Source organism: Sinohyriopsis cumingii, chromosome 1, assembly GCF_028554795.1.
Source record: "Sinohyriopsis cumingii isolate HCF-2022 chromosome 1, ASM2855479v2, whole genome shotgun sequence".
Classification (NCBI taxonomy): domain Eukaryota; kingdom Metazoa; phylum Mollusca; class Bivalvia; order Unionida; family Unionidae; genus Sinohyriopsis; species Sinohyriopsis cumingii.
In genome coordinates this window covers 169,781,467-169,799,163 of record NC_142961.1, presented here as the reverse complement: position 1 = coordinate 169,799,163, position 17,697 = coordinate 169,781,467, and the positions used below count along the sequence as shown (strand labels likewise).

The 17,697-nt window shown below is 35.2% G+C and overlaps 1 protein-coding gene across 2 annotated transcripts in view; it reads right to left on the bottom strand.

Moving 5' to 3' along the window:
- The window catches only part of LOC149808364 (pyruvate carboxylase, mitochondrial-like), a 104,971-nt gene that overhangs the window by 24,517 nt on the left and 62,757 nt on the right, over positions 1 to 17,697 (bottom strand). For both annotated transcript variants that reach the window (XM_089976150.1, XM_089976159.1), the window contains 7 exons: positions 14,558 to 14,664; positions 12,780 to 12,913; positions 11,321 to 11,570; positions 6,121 to 6,249; positions 4,654 to 4,769; positions 3,659 to 3,838; positions 114 to 359 (listed from right to left, as the gene is read on the bottom strand). In XM_089976150.1, the coding sequence (XP_089832276.1) occupies positions 114 to 359; positions 3,659 to 3,838; positions 4,654 to 4,769; positions 6,121 to 6,249; positions 11,321 to 11,570; positions 12,780 to 12,913; positions 14,558 to 14,664 (1,162 nt within the window). The remainder of the gene's footprint in view (positions 1 to 113; positions 360 to 3,658; positions 3,839 to 4,653; positions 4,770 to 6,120; positions 6,250 to 11,320; positions 11,571 to 12,779; positions 12,914 to 14,557; positions 14,665 to 17,697) is intronic.

Genomic DNA, 17,697 nt, shown 5'->3' with positions numbered 1-17,697 from the left:
TGAGCAGCAGTTTTTAATTAACACACATTATTAAACAAAAGTAGAAATGTACTAATTTTAGATTATATTTCCATACAGAAACTTTTCTATGCATTCAGATTTATCTACCTCACCTCACACTCCTGAGCCATCTTGGGTCCAACCAAGAAAAGTTTGGTGTCCAAACAGTTTACAGGTCCATATTTGTCTTTGAATTCCAGGTATTCATCTGTAACCTTTGGATAAAGGGCAGCACTTATCACATCTACCTCCTGTACTTTGCCATGCTTCTCCTCCAGTTCCTTCTTCAGTTTATCAAAGTCAACTGAGGGCAGTGTGGCACCTGGTCGGCCATCTATTCTGGACTTCTTTTTCAAGATCTAAAGCATAAAAAAGCATGGGTTGGTCATAAAAGTTTTTTATTTACTTGATACTGAGTGCAGTTGACAATTCCAAAAAGTGAGAACATCATACAAGCATTGTTTATTCAGACCAATGCCCTCTCCCAAGTTTGGTTCTCTTTGACTTATGGTGTAATTTAACATCCAGTGTGCTAAGCTTGTCTGCATATTTAGCAGACTGGTTAACCAATGGTCTGTCATCTTGGCCACTTTTACCGTATGAAATATACCGTTTCAAACTGTTATAACTTCACTATCTTTCATCCAATTTTGTTTTTAAAAAATGAACACACTAACCTAGACATTCCTTTGTTATATAAAGTGTTAATATTTTCAAAATAAAATACTGTAGGAAAAAAAAGAGAGTCCTTCAAAGAGACTGATGCTCTACTGGTCGCAAAGAATTTCCAGGCATTCAAGATAAGACCATTTCTTCCTCTTAACTGCTGAATGTTGAAACTAATTAAATTGATCTTCTTCATTGATCACAAGATTTTAAAACTATGTGTACATGTGTGTTTTTTTCTTTATTTTTAATGTAGTTTTAATGATCTGAGTCATACTGCTACAACATCTGCAGTGTGGCAGTTTATATAGATGTCTAGCACTGAGACATCACGCTGCAGACATGTATCATAAAGTCCCACCAGTCACATTACCCTAAAACTAACCTCTTAATCCTGAGCACCAAGCAAGGCAGCTACTAGTACCATTTTTGTAAGTCTTGCCGAGGTTCAGTATATAAGACTGGTACCATTTCTATTTAGTACCAACAAGACATCATACGAAGTCTTTTGGTGAAAGCACAAATGTGGCAGACATATTAGAAGTCAAATTGGCACCAACTAGACATCATAAAGTCTTCCAATGAAAGCCCCATGCTGATATGACCATTCATTTAGGAGAAATAGTGTTAACAAGATTTTCAAGATGGCCACTGTGGCAAGCATACTGAATGTGTAAATGGCACCACTAATCCCAAGTATACACAATAAGAAGTTTTTCAGTGAAAATCCCATGCTGATTTGACCATTCATTCACGAGAAATAATGAAAACAAGAATTTCAAGGTGGCCATGTGGCAGACAAGCTGAATGTTGAATAGCACCATCAGGAACAAAAAGATATCATAAGAAATTGTTTAGCAAAAAACCCACGTTGATATGACCATCTATTCTAGATTAGTGATAATATTTTCAAGATAACTGCTGATGCAGCCATATTGGGTGCCACATCAACACCATTTTATTTCTGACAACTATACATCCTAAGAATTCTGGTGAAAATCCTGTGGCAATATTACTTTCTATCTGATTAACAATAACAACATTTTCAAAACAGCCACTGTGGCAGCCGTATCAGGCAAACAGATCAGCCCCATTTTCCTTTAGGACCAGCAAGACATCATAAGAAGTCTTCCAGTTAAAACCACACGGTAATATTCCTTTTCATTCAGTATGATTTGCAAAAAGAAAATAGGATATTGGATCAGTCCCATTTTCATTAGAAAAGCCACAACATCATATGAAATCTTTCATGTTGAAATGACCATCCATTTAGCAGGAGTAACGATATCAAGATTTTCAAGATGGCCACTGTGGTGGTCATATTGGACACCTGATCGCACCATTTTCATGTAGTACCAACCAGACATTATAAAAAGTCTTATAGTAAAACATCATGTTGATACTACCATCCATTCAGGATGAGTAGCAATAAAAAAAATTGCTAGACCATGGGAAAAATGTGATTGTCAAGTTTCATGGCAATCCTCCAAGTAGTTTAGGTGGAGTGGTGACAATAAATTTGTGCCAATGGATGGACAGATGACAGACAATGGATTGACAACAGACCATCCCAAAGGCTCTTTTGGTCAATGTCTCACAGCATGGCTATCTCTGATTTTAGCAATTCGTTAATTATATATAGTCAAGTAAGTCCACCAAAATAACATGAAAAATCATGAGACTTGATATTTTCTATCTAAATAACATAAATCACATAAACAATCTATTCATCTTTGAAAATACCAGCTAGTTTAGCATACATAGAAACAGGAGGGGCTAATTTGGGTTACATTAAAATATTGGTTTAGGAGTATGATGGTGCAGAATGCAATGTGGGGAACATGGACTATTTATGCTCACAGTAACAAAGATATGAACTGCACCTTACTACAGTGATGAAGTTCCTTGTTTGCTAAGAGTAGGTGACAATGACCTACTTTTATTTTCAGGAGGTACAACTTGCAAGATGCATCCATATATGCAATTTGAGACCTAAATGTTATTCATTGACCCAAGAAATCTATATTCTGAGTAAAGTTGTCACTGGAGTAAAAATGGTTCTCTTACAGTTTACAGTATACACATTCTGCATGAGAGATAGAGGCTGGCCTGTATGATATACATTTTATACACAAATGTAGGTCACAGTGACTTTCTTTCAACACAGTATTGTGTGACTTACAAAGACGTATCCTTACTACAGTCTGACAAGCCCTGAACAAATCTGATAATTATAGGTTGTCTGTATAAAATGTCATTTTGGTTAACTCCATCTTGTTTTTAACCATTAAATGTTGTTTTTTTCAACTCTGATTAACTATGAATCAAAGTGTAAAGAAACAGTTCACAAAGAAATAAAATTAAGCAAACCTTTCCCAGGTAAATGCAAATGAAAATTGTCATAGGCCAATGGTATTGATCACACAATTGGTTTATAGTTTCATTGATCTAAAGAAAATTTAAACACTTTGACTTGTTATTATGCATAGTATAAATGGTGATTTCTCAGAGCAGACATCTGTGTAACAAGAAACCATAATCATTAAATAGATTTTAGGAAATGTTCAAAATTGCCTTTAATATGTATGTTATTAATGTAAAACTGTGTACTAAATCAACTTTAATCCATTCAGTTATTCTAACATTGTTAATATGAAAAGAAATAGGTCTCTTGGTTCACAAGCTTATCTGTAAAACAAATGATGGCAATTATTCCAAGTTACAAAAACAGATAAAAATGGTGAAACTGAACTTAAAATCAAGGAACATATCTTACTACTAATTTTGATTTTAATTTGATTTTAATTCAGACTATCTGAGGACTATCTGAAAACTCTGATAACAAACATTAAAACAGGAAGGTACACGCACACATATGGGCAGAGAAAAGTATTATACTTTATTCCCTCTTGGAAGAATAAATTAGTTAAACATATCATTGAAGGGAACCCTAAGGGTATATCACCTTAGCTTTTGCAGGTTTGATTGTTACCTTGGATCTGAGTGGCTCTGGATAGCCACCTGGTGGCTCTCCTAGGTGCCCCTGGAAATACTCAATCACAGAGACAGGGAAAGACAACTCTTCTGCCTTTTCCTCCACTAAAGCAGTCGTCAGCTTGTTCTGCACCATGAACTGTGCCAAGTCCCCTACAACCTTGGAGGAGGGTGTTACCTACCAATAAGTATATTAAAAAACATTCATTTCAGCAGGAACCAATCAGTTAACAAGGAAAGGAAATAGTAAAACAATATCAATCAACAAAATATGAAGTACAGTGATAGACAAAGGGATTACATACATTATTGCTTCTTATGGCACATTTCTTTCACAACTAGCACTTTTGTTGGATTGTATTTGTCATTAATGCTAATGGAACAAGAAGGATAACTATAAAGTTTTACATCTTTACCAGTGAAAAGAAAGAAAGAAAGTAAAACTTCTTATAGGTAAGCAAATGAAATAACAGCAATGATGAAGTTATGGATAGAGGAAGGTTGATAATAAGATCATTTTAAAACAGATAAAAGGTCTGGAAGAGTTGGAACCATATTAAAACAGACAAAAACCTGGAGGAGTTAGGGACATCTTAAAAATAAAAAAAGGCCTGGCAGAGTTGGGGCCATCCTAAAACAGAGAAAAGGCCTGGATGAGATGGGGCCACCTTAAACAGAAAAGGCCTGGGCGAGTTGGGGCCATTTTAAAACTGAGAAAAGGCCTAGAGGTGTTGGACTGGTTGATTCAAGCAGCTGTGTAGAACTGTGATAATTTTTTAGTTTATTATTTTGTAATGGCACTTTTAACATTCTTGGCTCTATCATATCATAGTAATGGGAGCTAAGTGCCCTTCCCACAGGCTTACAGAAGCAGCCAATTGGCCTGGTTAGTTATTGAACCTGTGACATTTGAATGATGAGCCTGATGCTCTACCAACCAACTAAGCTATTGTGGCTCCCAAAATTGTGATAATGGAGCATGGTTAGACTAACCTTAGGCAAATCTCCCAGCAGTTTGTTGGCCTCCACGTACATCTTCTTGACCTCCTCAAACTGGTCAGCTAGACCCAGACTGAAGGCCTGGAACTGAAGGTTTGTGTACTGACCACCTGTGGATTAAGCAGTAGGAATTTAACATGCAGTCTAATAATATAACTGAGAATCGACTAATTTAAGTTTTTGTGAAAAATGATATTTCTGTATGTAATTAAATTTATGGATTGAGGAATGGGTTATTGTGGTTCCATTTATTTCACTGGTTATCAGTTTTCATGGTTTTTTATGGTTTTGTGAAAATAGAACATTTTCATGGTTCATGGATTCACCTCTGTGAAAATTAATTAATTTATAGGTATTTATTTTGCAGACTGACCTCCAGAAATATGCAAAGCAAAGAATAGAAAAAAACAAAATTATGCCGACAACAATCTTTTGAATGGTTAAAACAATATTACAGTCAGTAGGAATATAAATGAAACACTTGACAAGATCAATCAATTACACAATGCTTTGTCCTTAATGCTCAATGTCAAATAGAGCTGACATAAGAGTAACTGACATGCCGTAAATTAAACATATCTATGTGATTTATACTTCAACCACTGTCCATAAAGTTACACCATCAGTACTTTCTGATGATCACGTTATGTAGATAATGACATAATTCCGTATGTGAACCAGACATATGACCAACTGCCCCTTGTTCAATGCAATCAGCAGGCTGTGGCATCCTTTTGATGTGTTGCAGAGTTCATAATTATCCATGACTTTGAGAATGCTGGACATGTATAATTTGCAATTTTGAGATTATTTACATGATGCAAGGAGAGTTGACTGACAGGATGTTTTTTCCATATCAATATAATGGCTTGATGCCTAGATACTGAATCAAACTGACTCAACTGCAAGTAAATTTTATGAACCTTAATGAGATAATGATATCAGGTTGGTAAAGGCAAAGTAAAATGAACTATCCCTATTTCCTATCCCTATTTCCAATTCCTTATCCAAGTGCAATGTAACTTGAGACTTAGACTTCACGAGTTTAAGTGTCTGTTTACTCTCAGCACTACTGCATCTTAGTGGCCATCTGATTTAAAAAAAATGAAATACATCTTTAAATGACAACCTCAGATGACATCACCATTGCTTTATTTCTCCTTTGTCAGAAGGAAAAAAAACTCACAGATAAAATATGTCTGAAATTTTTTTCTTAAATCTGGATTTTTCTACACTTCAGTCAACATTTGTATTTGTTGTTCGTTACATGACATTTTTTTACTTCAGGCAATTGTTACCTTTTTTCTGCACTAATAACAGAACACGTTAGCTCAAGAAAGATAGGCTTTCTGCTAACAAATTGTTAAATAACAAAATGAACATTGGATTCATGAAAGAAGAGAATACAACTGCTAATTTTAAGATCAATGTTAAAAATAAATGTTATTAAATAAGGCTTGCCTGGGATTTCATTCTTGTAGACATCAGCATTGCCACTCTTCATTGTGGTGCAACATTCAAATGGTCCATACAAGTTTCTTGTCTGCTCCCAGTAGGCTGAGTAAGCTGACACATCTTCCAATCTGATTCCTAAGAAAAACAATGAAAACACAATAAGCACTAAGTGCAACCTTTGAAGTTTGACTTGCGAGGTCTATAACCTTTTACAATTGGTTTATTAACACTGACAGAAAAACCAAAATCATGGTACAGTGCAACCCCGCTATAATGCGAATTCGGATATAACGCGGTCATGGTGTGGCTCCCAAAATTTCTTATATTCATTTGCACATGAACAAATATTTTTTTACTTCAAAGTACATGAAATAGTGTATACAAATTTATTATTGTTATGGGGAAGACATCGCATATGAATTCGAATTTAATATGATCATGGCATGGTTCATGAAATTTTTAATACATGTATGTGTATTTTTCTCGTACTGGAAAAGAACATTTTTTTTAGTACCAGAAATAGTGTGTAAAACATTTATTATCATTTTGGGGAAGAGTTCACATATGAATTTCAATATAATACAATCGTGGCGTAGCTTCTGAAATTTAACAATTTCACCAGGTTCTGAAAGTGTTACACCAAAATAAACATTATCGGAAATGTTACTTATTACTGGTCCATGAGTAAAGTCAGTCGGTCGTCTTTGTGATTGTCATCAATTAATTCTGTATACAATTGTTGCTCAAACAATAGCTAACATCTGTGTCTTCTTTAACTGCATACACAACCAAGCAGCAGACAATGCAGTGGTTGATAAAAGATTCTCACGGTTTAATAAACATCAAAAAACAAAATCCACCAAGATGTTTGCTGGGCTTGGCAGTGTTATTAGACACAATCAGTTGACCAGTAAATAATGTCTGCTTTATTAGCTGGAAACTGAATGGGTATGAAATTGTACATGTGTTCAACTGTAAAAAAATTTATAAAAGTGATCTGAGACCATTGCAGGCATACTGCACTTAGTTCTCGGGTTTTACATGTGTATGGGGTTTTCTTATGAACTCGCTATTAATTTCCTAGTTTTTAAAAAAATATTTTACCATTATGGAACAGTCAGTTCACAAACACAATTTGTTCTCTGCACTTTGCGCTAAATTTTTTTTAATCATTTTTGGGAATAGATCGTGTGTGAATTCGAATATAATACGATTGTGGCATGGTTCCTGAAATTTTAAATACATGTACATGTATTTTTCTCATACCCCAAAAAATACTTTGTTTAAAGTACGAGAAATAGTGTGTAAAATGTTTATTATCATTATGGGGAAGAGTTCGCGTACAAATTTGAATCTAATACAATCGTGGCTTGGCTTCTGAAATTAAACAATTTCACCAGGTTCTATAAGTGTTAAGCCAAAATAAACATTATTACTTATTACTGATCCATGAGTAAAGCCAGTAAGTCATCTTTGTGATTGTCTTCAATTAATTCTGTAAACAATTGTTGCTCAATCAATAGCTGACATGTGTTTCTTCTTTAACTGCATACACAACCAAGCATCAGACAATGTGGTGGTTGATAAAAGATTCTCACAATTTAATAAACATTTTAAAAAAAAAAAAAAAGCCGCCAAGATGTTTGCTGGGCTTGACGGTGTTATTAGATGCAATCAGTCAACCAGTAAATAATGTCGTCTTTATCAGCTGGAAATTGAAATGGTTTGAAATTGTACATGCGTTCAGCTAAAATAAACTATAAACGTGACTCGTGACCATCGTAGGCCTACTGCACTTAGTGATTAGTATAGTAGTTTTCACACGTTTTTTTCGATATTCACAAAATCTGAAGTAAAAGGTATGTGCACACTGGAAGCATGTGTTGATTGTTAATTATTCTTGCTGTAGTTGTTCAAACGAATAGGCGTACAAGCGTTAATTATTGGAATTTTGTAATGTACACATAAACGCATATGAGAAAATTTTAGCAGTATGAAATCTGTACAGACACCGTTCATAGACCCTGGAACCTAATGAACTGTACACATGCTTTGTCTTTCTTAACCTAATTTTGCTGTTAATTTTTCCCATTGAATTTAGACACATAATGATATGTGACAAAATTATTGAATAGTTTAAATATGTATGCAATTTTGGCAATGGAATTACATATATTATGGATTAATTGCAAGTCCCGACTGTACGATATCAGATGGCAAGTAAATGGTGTTGATACTCTGTTCATGCTGCATATTAGACGTTGAATTCCGACAGAATGATCTGGGATTTTTTTATATTAAATATTGTAAATATGTGTGTAATTTTTCAATGGAATTACATACATTATAGACGAACTGCATGCCATGACGGCACGATAGTAAACGATGTTGATACCCTATTCGTCATACACATTAGACATGAATACACGTATATGTGCCAATGAGTTGTTCTCTGAAAAAAGTAAAATACTGTAAAACCCCGCATTAACATGACCCCAATATTAACGCGATCCAATTTTTTGGACCCCAATTATCATGTTATAGTGGGGTTCCACTGTACTGCATACACTTATTTATAAGTGGAGTCTAACTGTAAAGACCCAGCTCTGTGGTTGCATAATGTTGTGGCTGATCTGGGTCTATGTATCTTGTTAAAAATAATCAGCAGAATAAACAATGCAGACCCTAATCTGCCCATGCCTTATGTGACAGCAGATTAGGGACTATGTTATTTGCAGCTGAACTCAACTTATAATGGAGCATGTATGGTATCATACAAATAAAACATTAAAAAAATTACCAATGCAACAAAGTTGGAAGAAATGAAGACTCTCTGAATTACCATTGAAATAATGATTGTAATTCCTAGTTGCAAATACTTTCATCTTTAATAAACAATAGATGTCATGTCTGAAGTAAAATCAGTATTATGATGACGAAGCTTTTTGCTTGCACAAGTAAGACATGAAGTTCAAACAAATTAAGGTGCAACCTTTTGGTCTGTAGATGATATCTAAGTTTGTTTTAGTAGATATATGGAAACATTTTACATCTACAAGTGACAATACAAAATGTTTCCGGTTTGCAAGTTAAATATTTCCACTATCTACAAAAAAATGTAGATTTTCTTGTAGTCATATATTCTCAATTAGCATGGGTTTGTTTTCTTTCTCCATTCCAATGCTATTAATAGCTGCATTACTACATGAGCAAAAGTAGTTTTGAAATTTTACAAGTATCATGTTGATGGCTAGGTCAAAAGAATGTCAAGTGAGGAAATAAAATGAATGCTGCCTTTACAAGCTATGGGCTTTTTAATGGCAGATGACTTAGGAAATACTATCTGGAAATGATATGGCTTATGAAAATGGTAAATATAAATCAAATCAAAACTTATATTGTACTAAACAGTGTTTATACAGTAAAACACATTATAATACAAGTACAGTTTGTTTTTCAAACTTACATAAAAATGGAAGGAAACATACAATTTTTCACACAAAAAACCCAACAAAATACTGTAAGTGATTTCTTATTAAAACTTGCAAATTGCATGATGTTGATTCTAAATTTCCAAGCAATAACTGACATTTTTTACAATAAATGAATGATATATCAAGGTTTCAGTTATCAATTTATAATAAGCACCTGCTTATAATGTGGGGTCAAGTGTGGATCCTTTTTTTTATTACTAGAACTTACCAAAAAGTTGAAAAAAATTGCAATCACAATTGGTAAATGAAACTTTGATATATCGCTTGTATCACTAAAAACGGGAGATAGGAGTGGGAAATTTTAATAAATGTTTTGAAATGTTCAACTTTTAATAAGAAATCATAAATATTTTTTAATGTTTTCTTTCCAAACGACATCATTAGAATGCCATAAATAATGATATTCAATGAAATTTCGATCAATGAAAATGTCACTTACACCTAGTGAAGTAAGTACTTTTTAATAAATAAAAACCAATTAAATAAGTTTTTTTTATCAAGTGAAATTTTTATTATAGCCTATCTTTTAGTTGGGTTGAAGTGTAATAATCATATATGCGATGTGCCCTCTTGTATTCAAAAGTAAAATGTTTTAATCTACCTTAACAGCTATGTCCATGAGCATTTCTCTGAGAATCTAATTAAGTGCCGACCTTGTTTTGATATCTGACTTATGAAATTTGTTGTACTGTTGCAATGAATTAAAAGCTTAACTGCACTGAATTAAAAGCTTAACTCCTTTGTATTATCAGTTGATTTCATTTTTTGTATCAAATAAAGGACGTGGAACAAAAGAAAAGTTAAAGGGCATGCACAAGATCTAATGGACCCGGTCATAAGTCGAATGAACACATCTGAATTGATCAATTGAACACTGTTATAAACATCACTGTGTACTTAATATAATTGGGGTACCTTAAATTAAGCTATCCCATCATAAATGTGGTCAAAGGGAGCAAGGCAACCAAGTGAAATGAATATTCCATGAAATAAAAAGCACTGTTTCACAGATAAAGATCAATGTTTAGAAGAAAGTTTCAGAAAATCCTGAATTGGCATTTAGAAAAACTTCACTATTATTTGCAATGAAATCACAGCATCAATATTTTACCAAATGAAAAGAAAACCATTGAGTTCCAACATTGTTACATGAAATAAATGTCGTTTCTAAAATAAAAAAAAGGAATCTTGTTTTGCGGTGTATCAATAGGCTGTCTGCTTCTCTACTTTATAAACTCCCTTCTTCCTACTTGTCTATATCATAATAAGCAGGGAACCAGACTAATCAACAGCAACAAAATTTTGTGAGGTAATACACAAATATATTTGCATACATGTGAAGGTTGTTGAAGCCAGTTGGAATGATATTAACGATCTTTCGCATGTTGGGCATATTGAAAATAAAAGTAATTTATACAGAATAACAATCAACTTCATTAGAAAAAGCACTTTATTGACAATTATTCTCAAAATGATTATAACATGAGCATTCAGCCATTAAACAGCCTAGTTTCTCCCCCTCCCCCATGCTTTTGTCCAGCAGGGATGGCATCACTTTTTATTTTTCGAAGGGCCCTCGATAGCTCATGCCCTCACTTATAGTGCAGTCTATGTTTTTGGACTCTGTTGTGCATGAGTTACTGAGAAAGAGGTGTAATTACAATAATTCTACCACTATCATCATATCATCTCCATTACAACGTTATCCTTACCAGTGTCCAGTTCAGTCTTCACAAGGGCAGCCACTACTGCTCCCATACTGGGTTGTGATGTCATCCCAGACATGGAATCCACGGCAACATCTACAACATCTGCTCCTGCCTCTGCTGCTGCTAACATAGAGGCCACACCATTTCCTGATGTGTCATGAGTGTGTACATGAATGGGCATGTCTGGGAATCGGTCTCTCAGACTACCTACTAGTAACTTGGCTGCTCTTGGTTTAAGGAGACCTGCCATATCCTACAGTGGAAACAGACATCAATTAACATAACTATGATGTATGTACTACTGTATTAAAAACACAAGAGAATAACCTATGCTGAAATGTATTATTCAATCTATTATGTATATTATGAGTCATTATCTGTTTCAAGATCAAGTAAATAAAACTGTTGTACAGATTGCTTTCAAGTTTAGCAAACAGTACACTGCACCAACAGTACCAGTAAAATGTGAATGAACCGTATGTTATAATGGATTCAACATTAAAAGTGTACAGGTGATGACACTATATGATAATATCCTACCACGTTTCAAGCCAATCGGGCAGAACATTTGCATCTATAACAGCCATCAATTGATTAATAATTCACTAGTGAATTATCAGTAATTCAACAAGTCAAAGAATAATAAAAGGTGATAAATTTTCCACATATGCCATATAAATCATGGTGAAGAGCATACTGTGTAGATATAAACATACCTGGAGTTGAGGCTGGTTTATTAAGGATTATGCATAACAAGGGTTTTTCAAACCACTATATCTCACCTTTCAGCAATTATGATATATGTTATGTGATTTTTTTAAACAAAAATTATGCTGAACCCTTTGCCTTTAGCTGAGGCATATCTCAAATACCCAGCAAAGTCACTGGAGCCTAAAAAGTAGTTCATTGTGATCGTTTTGGGGCTGTGATGTGCAGTGCCCTCTGTGATGAATACACTAAGTCCACTGTATATGCAACAGTAAATGAAAAACAGAGCTAAACTCAAACACATAATACTGATGCCTATGCCAACAACAATGAGAATACCATTGGAAAAATGATGCCCATGTCCTACTTATGCTTTGCAAGTGAGAGAAAAATAAATTCAACCTTTTATATTATAGAATCTTAACATTGCTGATGATATTCTGGTGATGCTCTCTGTGTCACACTATCTGACAATGCAGGCAAGACATTAACAATAAAACAGGAAAATAACACTGAATATCCTACACAATTTTATCCATGGAAAACACTGCCAAATAAAACTGCAGCCAGATAAAATATTACTACTTTGATTGGCTAGTATATTTTCATGATCCAAGTTTTATTTGACTCGGAAATTATGAAATGAGAACTGTTTGGTAATTCATAATATCCTGTTATACAAATACTTCCTTTTGAAACACCGACACTTTCCACAGTAACCAACAAATAAATGTCACTCTGAAGCAGTTCCTACCTTAATACAGAGGATATGAGTTCCAGCTTTTACAAGTTCAGTGGCTAGGTTCATGTAATATGCCAGATTGTACTTCGTACGGCTTGGATCAGAGACATCCCCAGTGTAGGACATGGCTGCTTCAATCACTCCTCCTATAAGGAATCATGGACTTTATTAACAGATGTAATTTAACCATTGCAGCCTGACTGTGACATTTGCTTCTGCCATACTTGAGGCAAAACAATAACTTCTACAGCATTAACTGTGCCCTCATATGCTACAGTCTGTTTCCAAGACTATCCAAAATAGTGTAGAGAGAAGGCTCTTACTACAGGGATGGCCTTCATGTTCCTGCTCATTCAGTACAATTCACACTTTGAAGATGATAGTATATTCCAATGTAGTGGTCTTTAGCAGCATTGTATATATATATATATACACACACACACATACAAAGACCATTTCGGGGGCCCCAAGTGGCTAAGTAGTCTCTCACCATTATGGAACATTGCCATCTCCAAGAACTGGGTACATCAGGAAAGCAGATCACCATACCCAAAGCTGGTAATGCACAAGGCAAGATACTGCTACCAATTTAGTGGACAAGGAATAAAGCTGGCTAATGTGAGGTACTGAGATTTGGTACTGGATATCTAGGGATAAAGCACCATTACCAATACCATAATGTACATGCATGTTGGCCAACATATGGTGGTGGTAGCCTTAAAATCTGTCCAGTGCTGGTATGACCAGAAGAGGGCATGGGCAAAGTGGGCTCAGTAAATACTTGGGTTGTTGGGGGTACTCAAAACAGCACAGCCTTGACTGATGTTGATGAGAAAACTCCTTGGATCCCTCAAACTTGATAACAAGCACAAAACTGGAAGATACTTGTAAGGCCTTTGAAATGTACAGACTAGGCATGAGTTGAAGTAGAACCAAGCAAATGAAAGCATTCTGGCTCCAATCTCTCTAGACACCACTCTTGTCTTAGTAAATATTTTTCAATGCTAAAACAAGTCCAAAAATGTTGCTAACATCTGGTTTGACTTGGGAGGAATGGCTCTGTGAGGTAGTGGAAGGACTCCTTAAGTACTATGATTGGAAAATGTATTTAAAGAATAAACATATAGCAATTCTCATTGAAATGAGCATGTGTTAAGGTATCAATCATACTGAATGTAATCACAAATCACATATGTTAAGAACTCTGGTGCTATAAATGCTTTTGAATTTAATCACTATAGTGATGGTCCTTTCATCATAAATCCCAATACTTTTTCTAACATTGCCCATTATAAAATATTATCACTTTTGATCTTCTACTCACCTCCCTTCGACTCATAACCACCTGTGCCAGCCCATTAGGCAGAAGTCATAACCTTAAATTTGTAACACACATTATGCAGCTTCCTGCAAATATGAAGTTTTGTCAAAGAAGTATTTACAAATGTCACTCTAAATGACATTTTAAAATTTCATCTTTTGACCCTTCCCAGAATGCAAATGACCAGAAGGAGTGAAAAACTATACCTAGTCTGCAGATACTATTGGACACCAGACTTTCCACAGATGAGAAAACAGTCTTACAGACAGATAAAGGTTGACATAAAGATGGAGGATATAACAATATTCTTGATGCTAAAGCAAGGGGAATTAAAACAAATTATGAACTAAATAATGATCAATGATATCTCATGTATTAGTCTTTGTCTAAACACTAGAAATGTATTTTCACCCCTTAAAAGACTGCAAACAATGGAAACATTATAGTAAGTATAGTCCCAACAATATACCTGCTTTCCCAACAGCCTCCATACCCACAACGATGTTAGGAATATAGTTCAGGGAGTCAAATATTCTGAAGATGTCCATTCCATGCTGAACTGCTAGGTCACAGAACCTGTGAATATTTTTTACACAATAAATCAATGAATGAAGCAGAAACAGCTATAAACAAGCTTGCAGAACACAGATGCCCCAACTCAGTGCCTGAAACGGGCCTAAACACAAAATGTAAAGATTGCACAAACATACAAAAACGTACTTGGCCTTGTAATACTAATAAACCATAACCAAAAGAGTGGCAAAATCACATGTGTTATTGACCTTTAAATAAATTCTCAATAAAGTAACTTTTATTTTTAAACACAAATATAAGGATTACAGTTAAGTGTATTTATTAAAATCATACTATCTGAGTCAGATCCAGTCACCTATGATGGTCTGTTTATACAGAATCAAGGCCACAGTTTTCTTTGTACGATGCCTATCAATGTACTGCTACTCTTTTTGATCTAAGTGAAACAAGAACATATCAGTTAAGGAATCTATGCTAAGCAAACTTAAGATACAATGAGATCTAGCTGTCAAAACAAGCTGGTCTTCACAAATCTGTGTATGCTATATAATGCCAGAGGTGAGCTGCAAGGGAGGCAAATTCATGTGTGTTAGGTCACGATGTCCACTATATTAAAAGAACATTTATTATAGATTTTCCTTAAGGAATTCTTCAAAATTGTCTATTATGAACAGGTGTCTGCTATATGGAGGTGTCTTCTCAGACAGGTTACAATGCAATAAAATTACATACGTCAATATACAACATTATTTACTGAGAAAAGCAAATGGTAAGAAGTGAAAGATAGAGAGACTCTTCACATGGTCATAATGTCAATACATGTCAAACAGTAACATGATCTAACACAATAAACAATGAAAAAACATATCCGATACTAAAACAACGTATCTGAAGGTCCACGCCTGGTAAAGTTGAAAATATGAATAAGTATCTTTATTCCATGGTAAGATATTCTTATTAATAACTTCAGACACAACATGGTGACTGAGGTCATCTTCAATATGTGTACTGTTTGTTGTATGTGTGACTGGGTAGGAAATGTGCATGCACAGTAGGACTGAGGAGTGCTTGCATTTCATGCCAGGCCTTAGTTGTAACAGCTGATTACCTATTAAAGCGGCACTCTTGTGATAGCAGTTGTTGAAGCTCTTACTCCATGGTTAATCAAAGGCTGTTACTCACATGAAATAAACAGTGAGTATTTTGGGAAGAAAATGGTGCTAGCTTCTGAAGCAGATTTAAATACCAATGTTTCAAACAAAATTGAAATCAAGAGACTCATTTTAGTTGAGCCCACCTTTTTATTTCGATAGAAAAAACTACAACACTGAGCTTAATCTAAAACTTTTAGGACTGATGCTTCATTATTTTGTTGACCCAACCAGAAAATTATCAGCGTTGGACCAGGAGGCAGGCACTAATTTTTAATGCTGTAGATATTTTAGTTAATGTGGGAAAAGTAAAACTTCCTTCTGTAAACAACATGTCTGCATGATAGATTATCCTTCTACAGTGTTTTAACTTGTATTTTTCTGCTTCAATCTTGGATTACACTGGTCAACAGTGAAATCATTACTGACTTGAAAAGGCCCTAATCTGTAGTATTTTGGTGTGCCGAACACGAATATAACCGTGAAAAATTTGTATTGGCTCTCGTTTTGAAGATATTCATATACCTCATTTTCTATGTTTCACTGTGTAAATTTCTCCAGTAGGACTGCAGCAACATCCGGAATAATGATGTAACATTGCATAATACCATCATGCTCACATCATCCACAGTTGATTGCATCATTTTCTGATGCAATGCAATACTAATGCCATGTGGCTGCTGAAGTAAGTTGACGTCAGCAGTGTACTATACATGTGTAGGCCTATTATACTAATGCCAGGCGGCTGCTGAAGCTGACGTAAGCAGTGTACTATATAAAGCCCAATCAGATAGGTTCAGCATTTAAAATATTTTAGACGTTGTGCGAGACAGTTCAAGCTACTGTTACATAAAACTTATTATTTTATCCATTTACGTACAATAAAGAACAGTAATGCCTCGAAAGTGTGTTAATACCGCGGACAATTTTTGCTATATTTGTGGGGAAGTGACATTTGCCAACCAGAAGAAAAGTATCAATTCTCAAGTGAAGAAGGCATATCATCTTTACTTCGGATGCAAGGTTGGTGACCAAGACAAGCCTTGGGCTCCGCATATATGCTGTGCTACATGTACAACACAGCTTTCACAGTGGTTGAACTGCAAAAGGTCATCAATGCCGTTTGCAGTCCCAATGGTGTGGAGAGAGCCAAGCAACCACCTAAATGACTGTTACTTCTGCTTGGTTCCTCCTCTTTCCGGCGGAATAATGAAGCGAAAGAAGTCGAGAATAGTCTACCCAAACATTCCGTCTGCATTGAGACCAGTTCCACATGGTGAGGGACTTCCTATTCCAGAACCTCCAGCAGAATATTCTCTTGATTCATCTGACGAAGACAAAGGTGAGTCGACCTGTTCTTCTCCTGGTCCATCAGCATGCAGTGATCCAGATTTTCACTGTGGTGCATCATCAACCCCACACAGAATAACACAGGAAGAACTAAATGACCTGATTCGTGATTTGGACTTATCAAAGAACAAGGCAGAATTGCTAGGATCAAGACTCCAACAATGGAATCTTCTAGAAGAAGATGTCACAATTACTGCATATCGAAAGCGCCACCAGCAATTGGAGCCTTTCTTCAGAAAGGAAAGTAATCTGATATTCTGTTCCGATATTGAGGGCCTCATGAATGCTTTAAAAATCACTCATGACCCACAAGAATGGAGACTATTTGTGGACTCTTCGAAACTGAGTCTCAAGGCTGTACTTTTGCACAATGGAAACATTCTTCCATCTATTCCAGTAGCGTATGCTGTCCACATGAAAGAGACATACGATAACTTAAGGCAGCTACTGAATTCCATTGAGTATAACAAGTACAGCTGGCACCTCTGTGGTGATTTGAAGGTAGTTGCCCTTTTAATGGGACTGCAGCAAGGATATACAAAATACATGTGTTTCTTATGCGAGTGGGATAGCT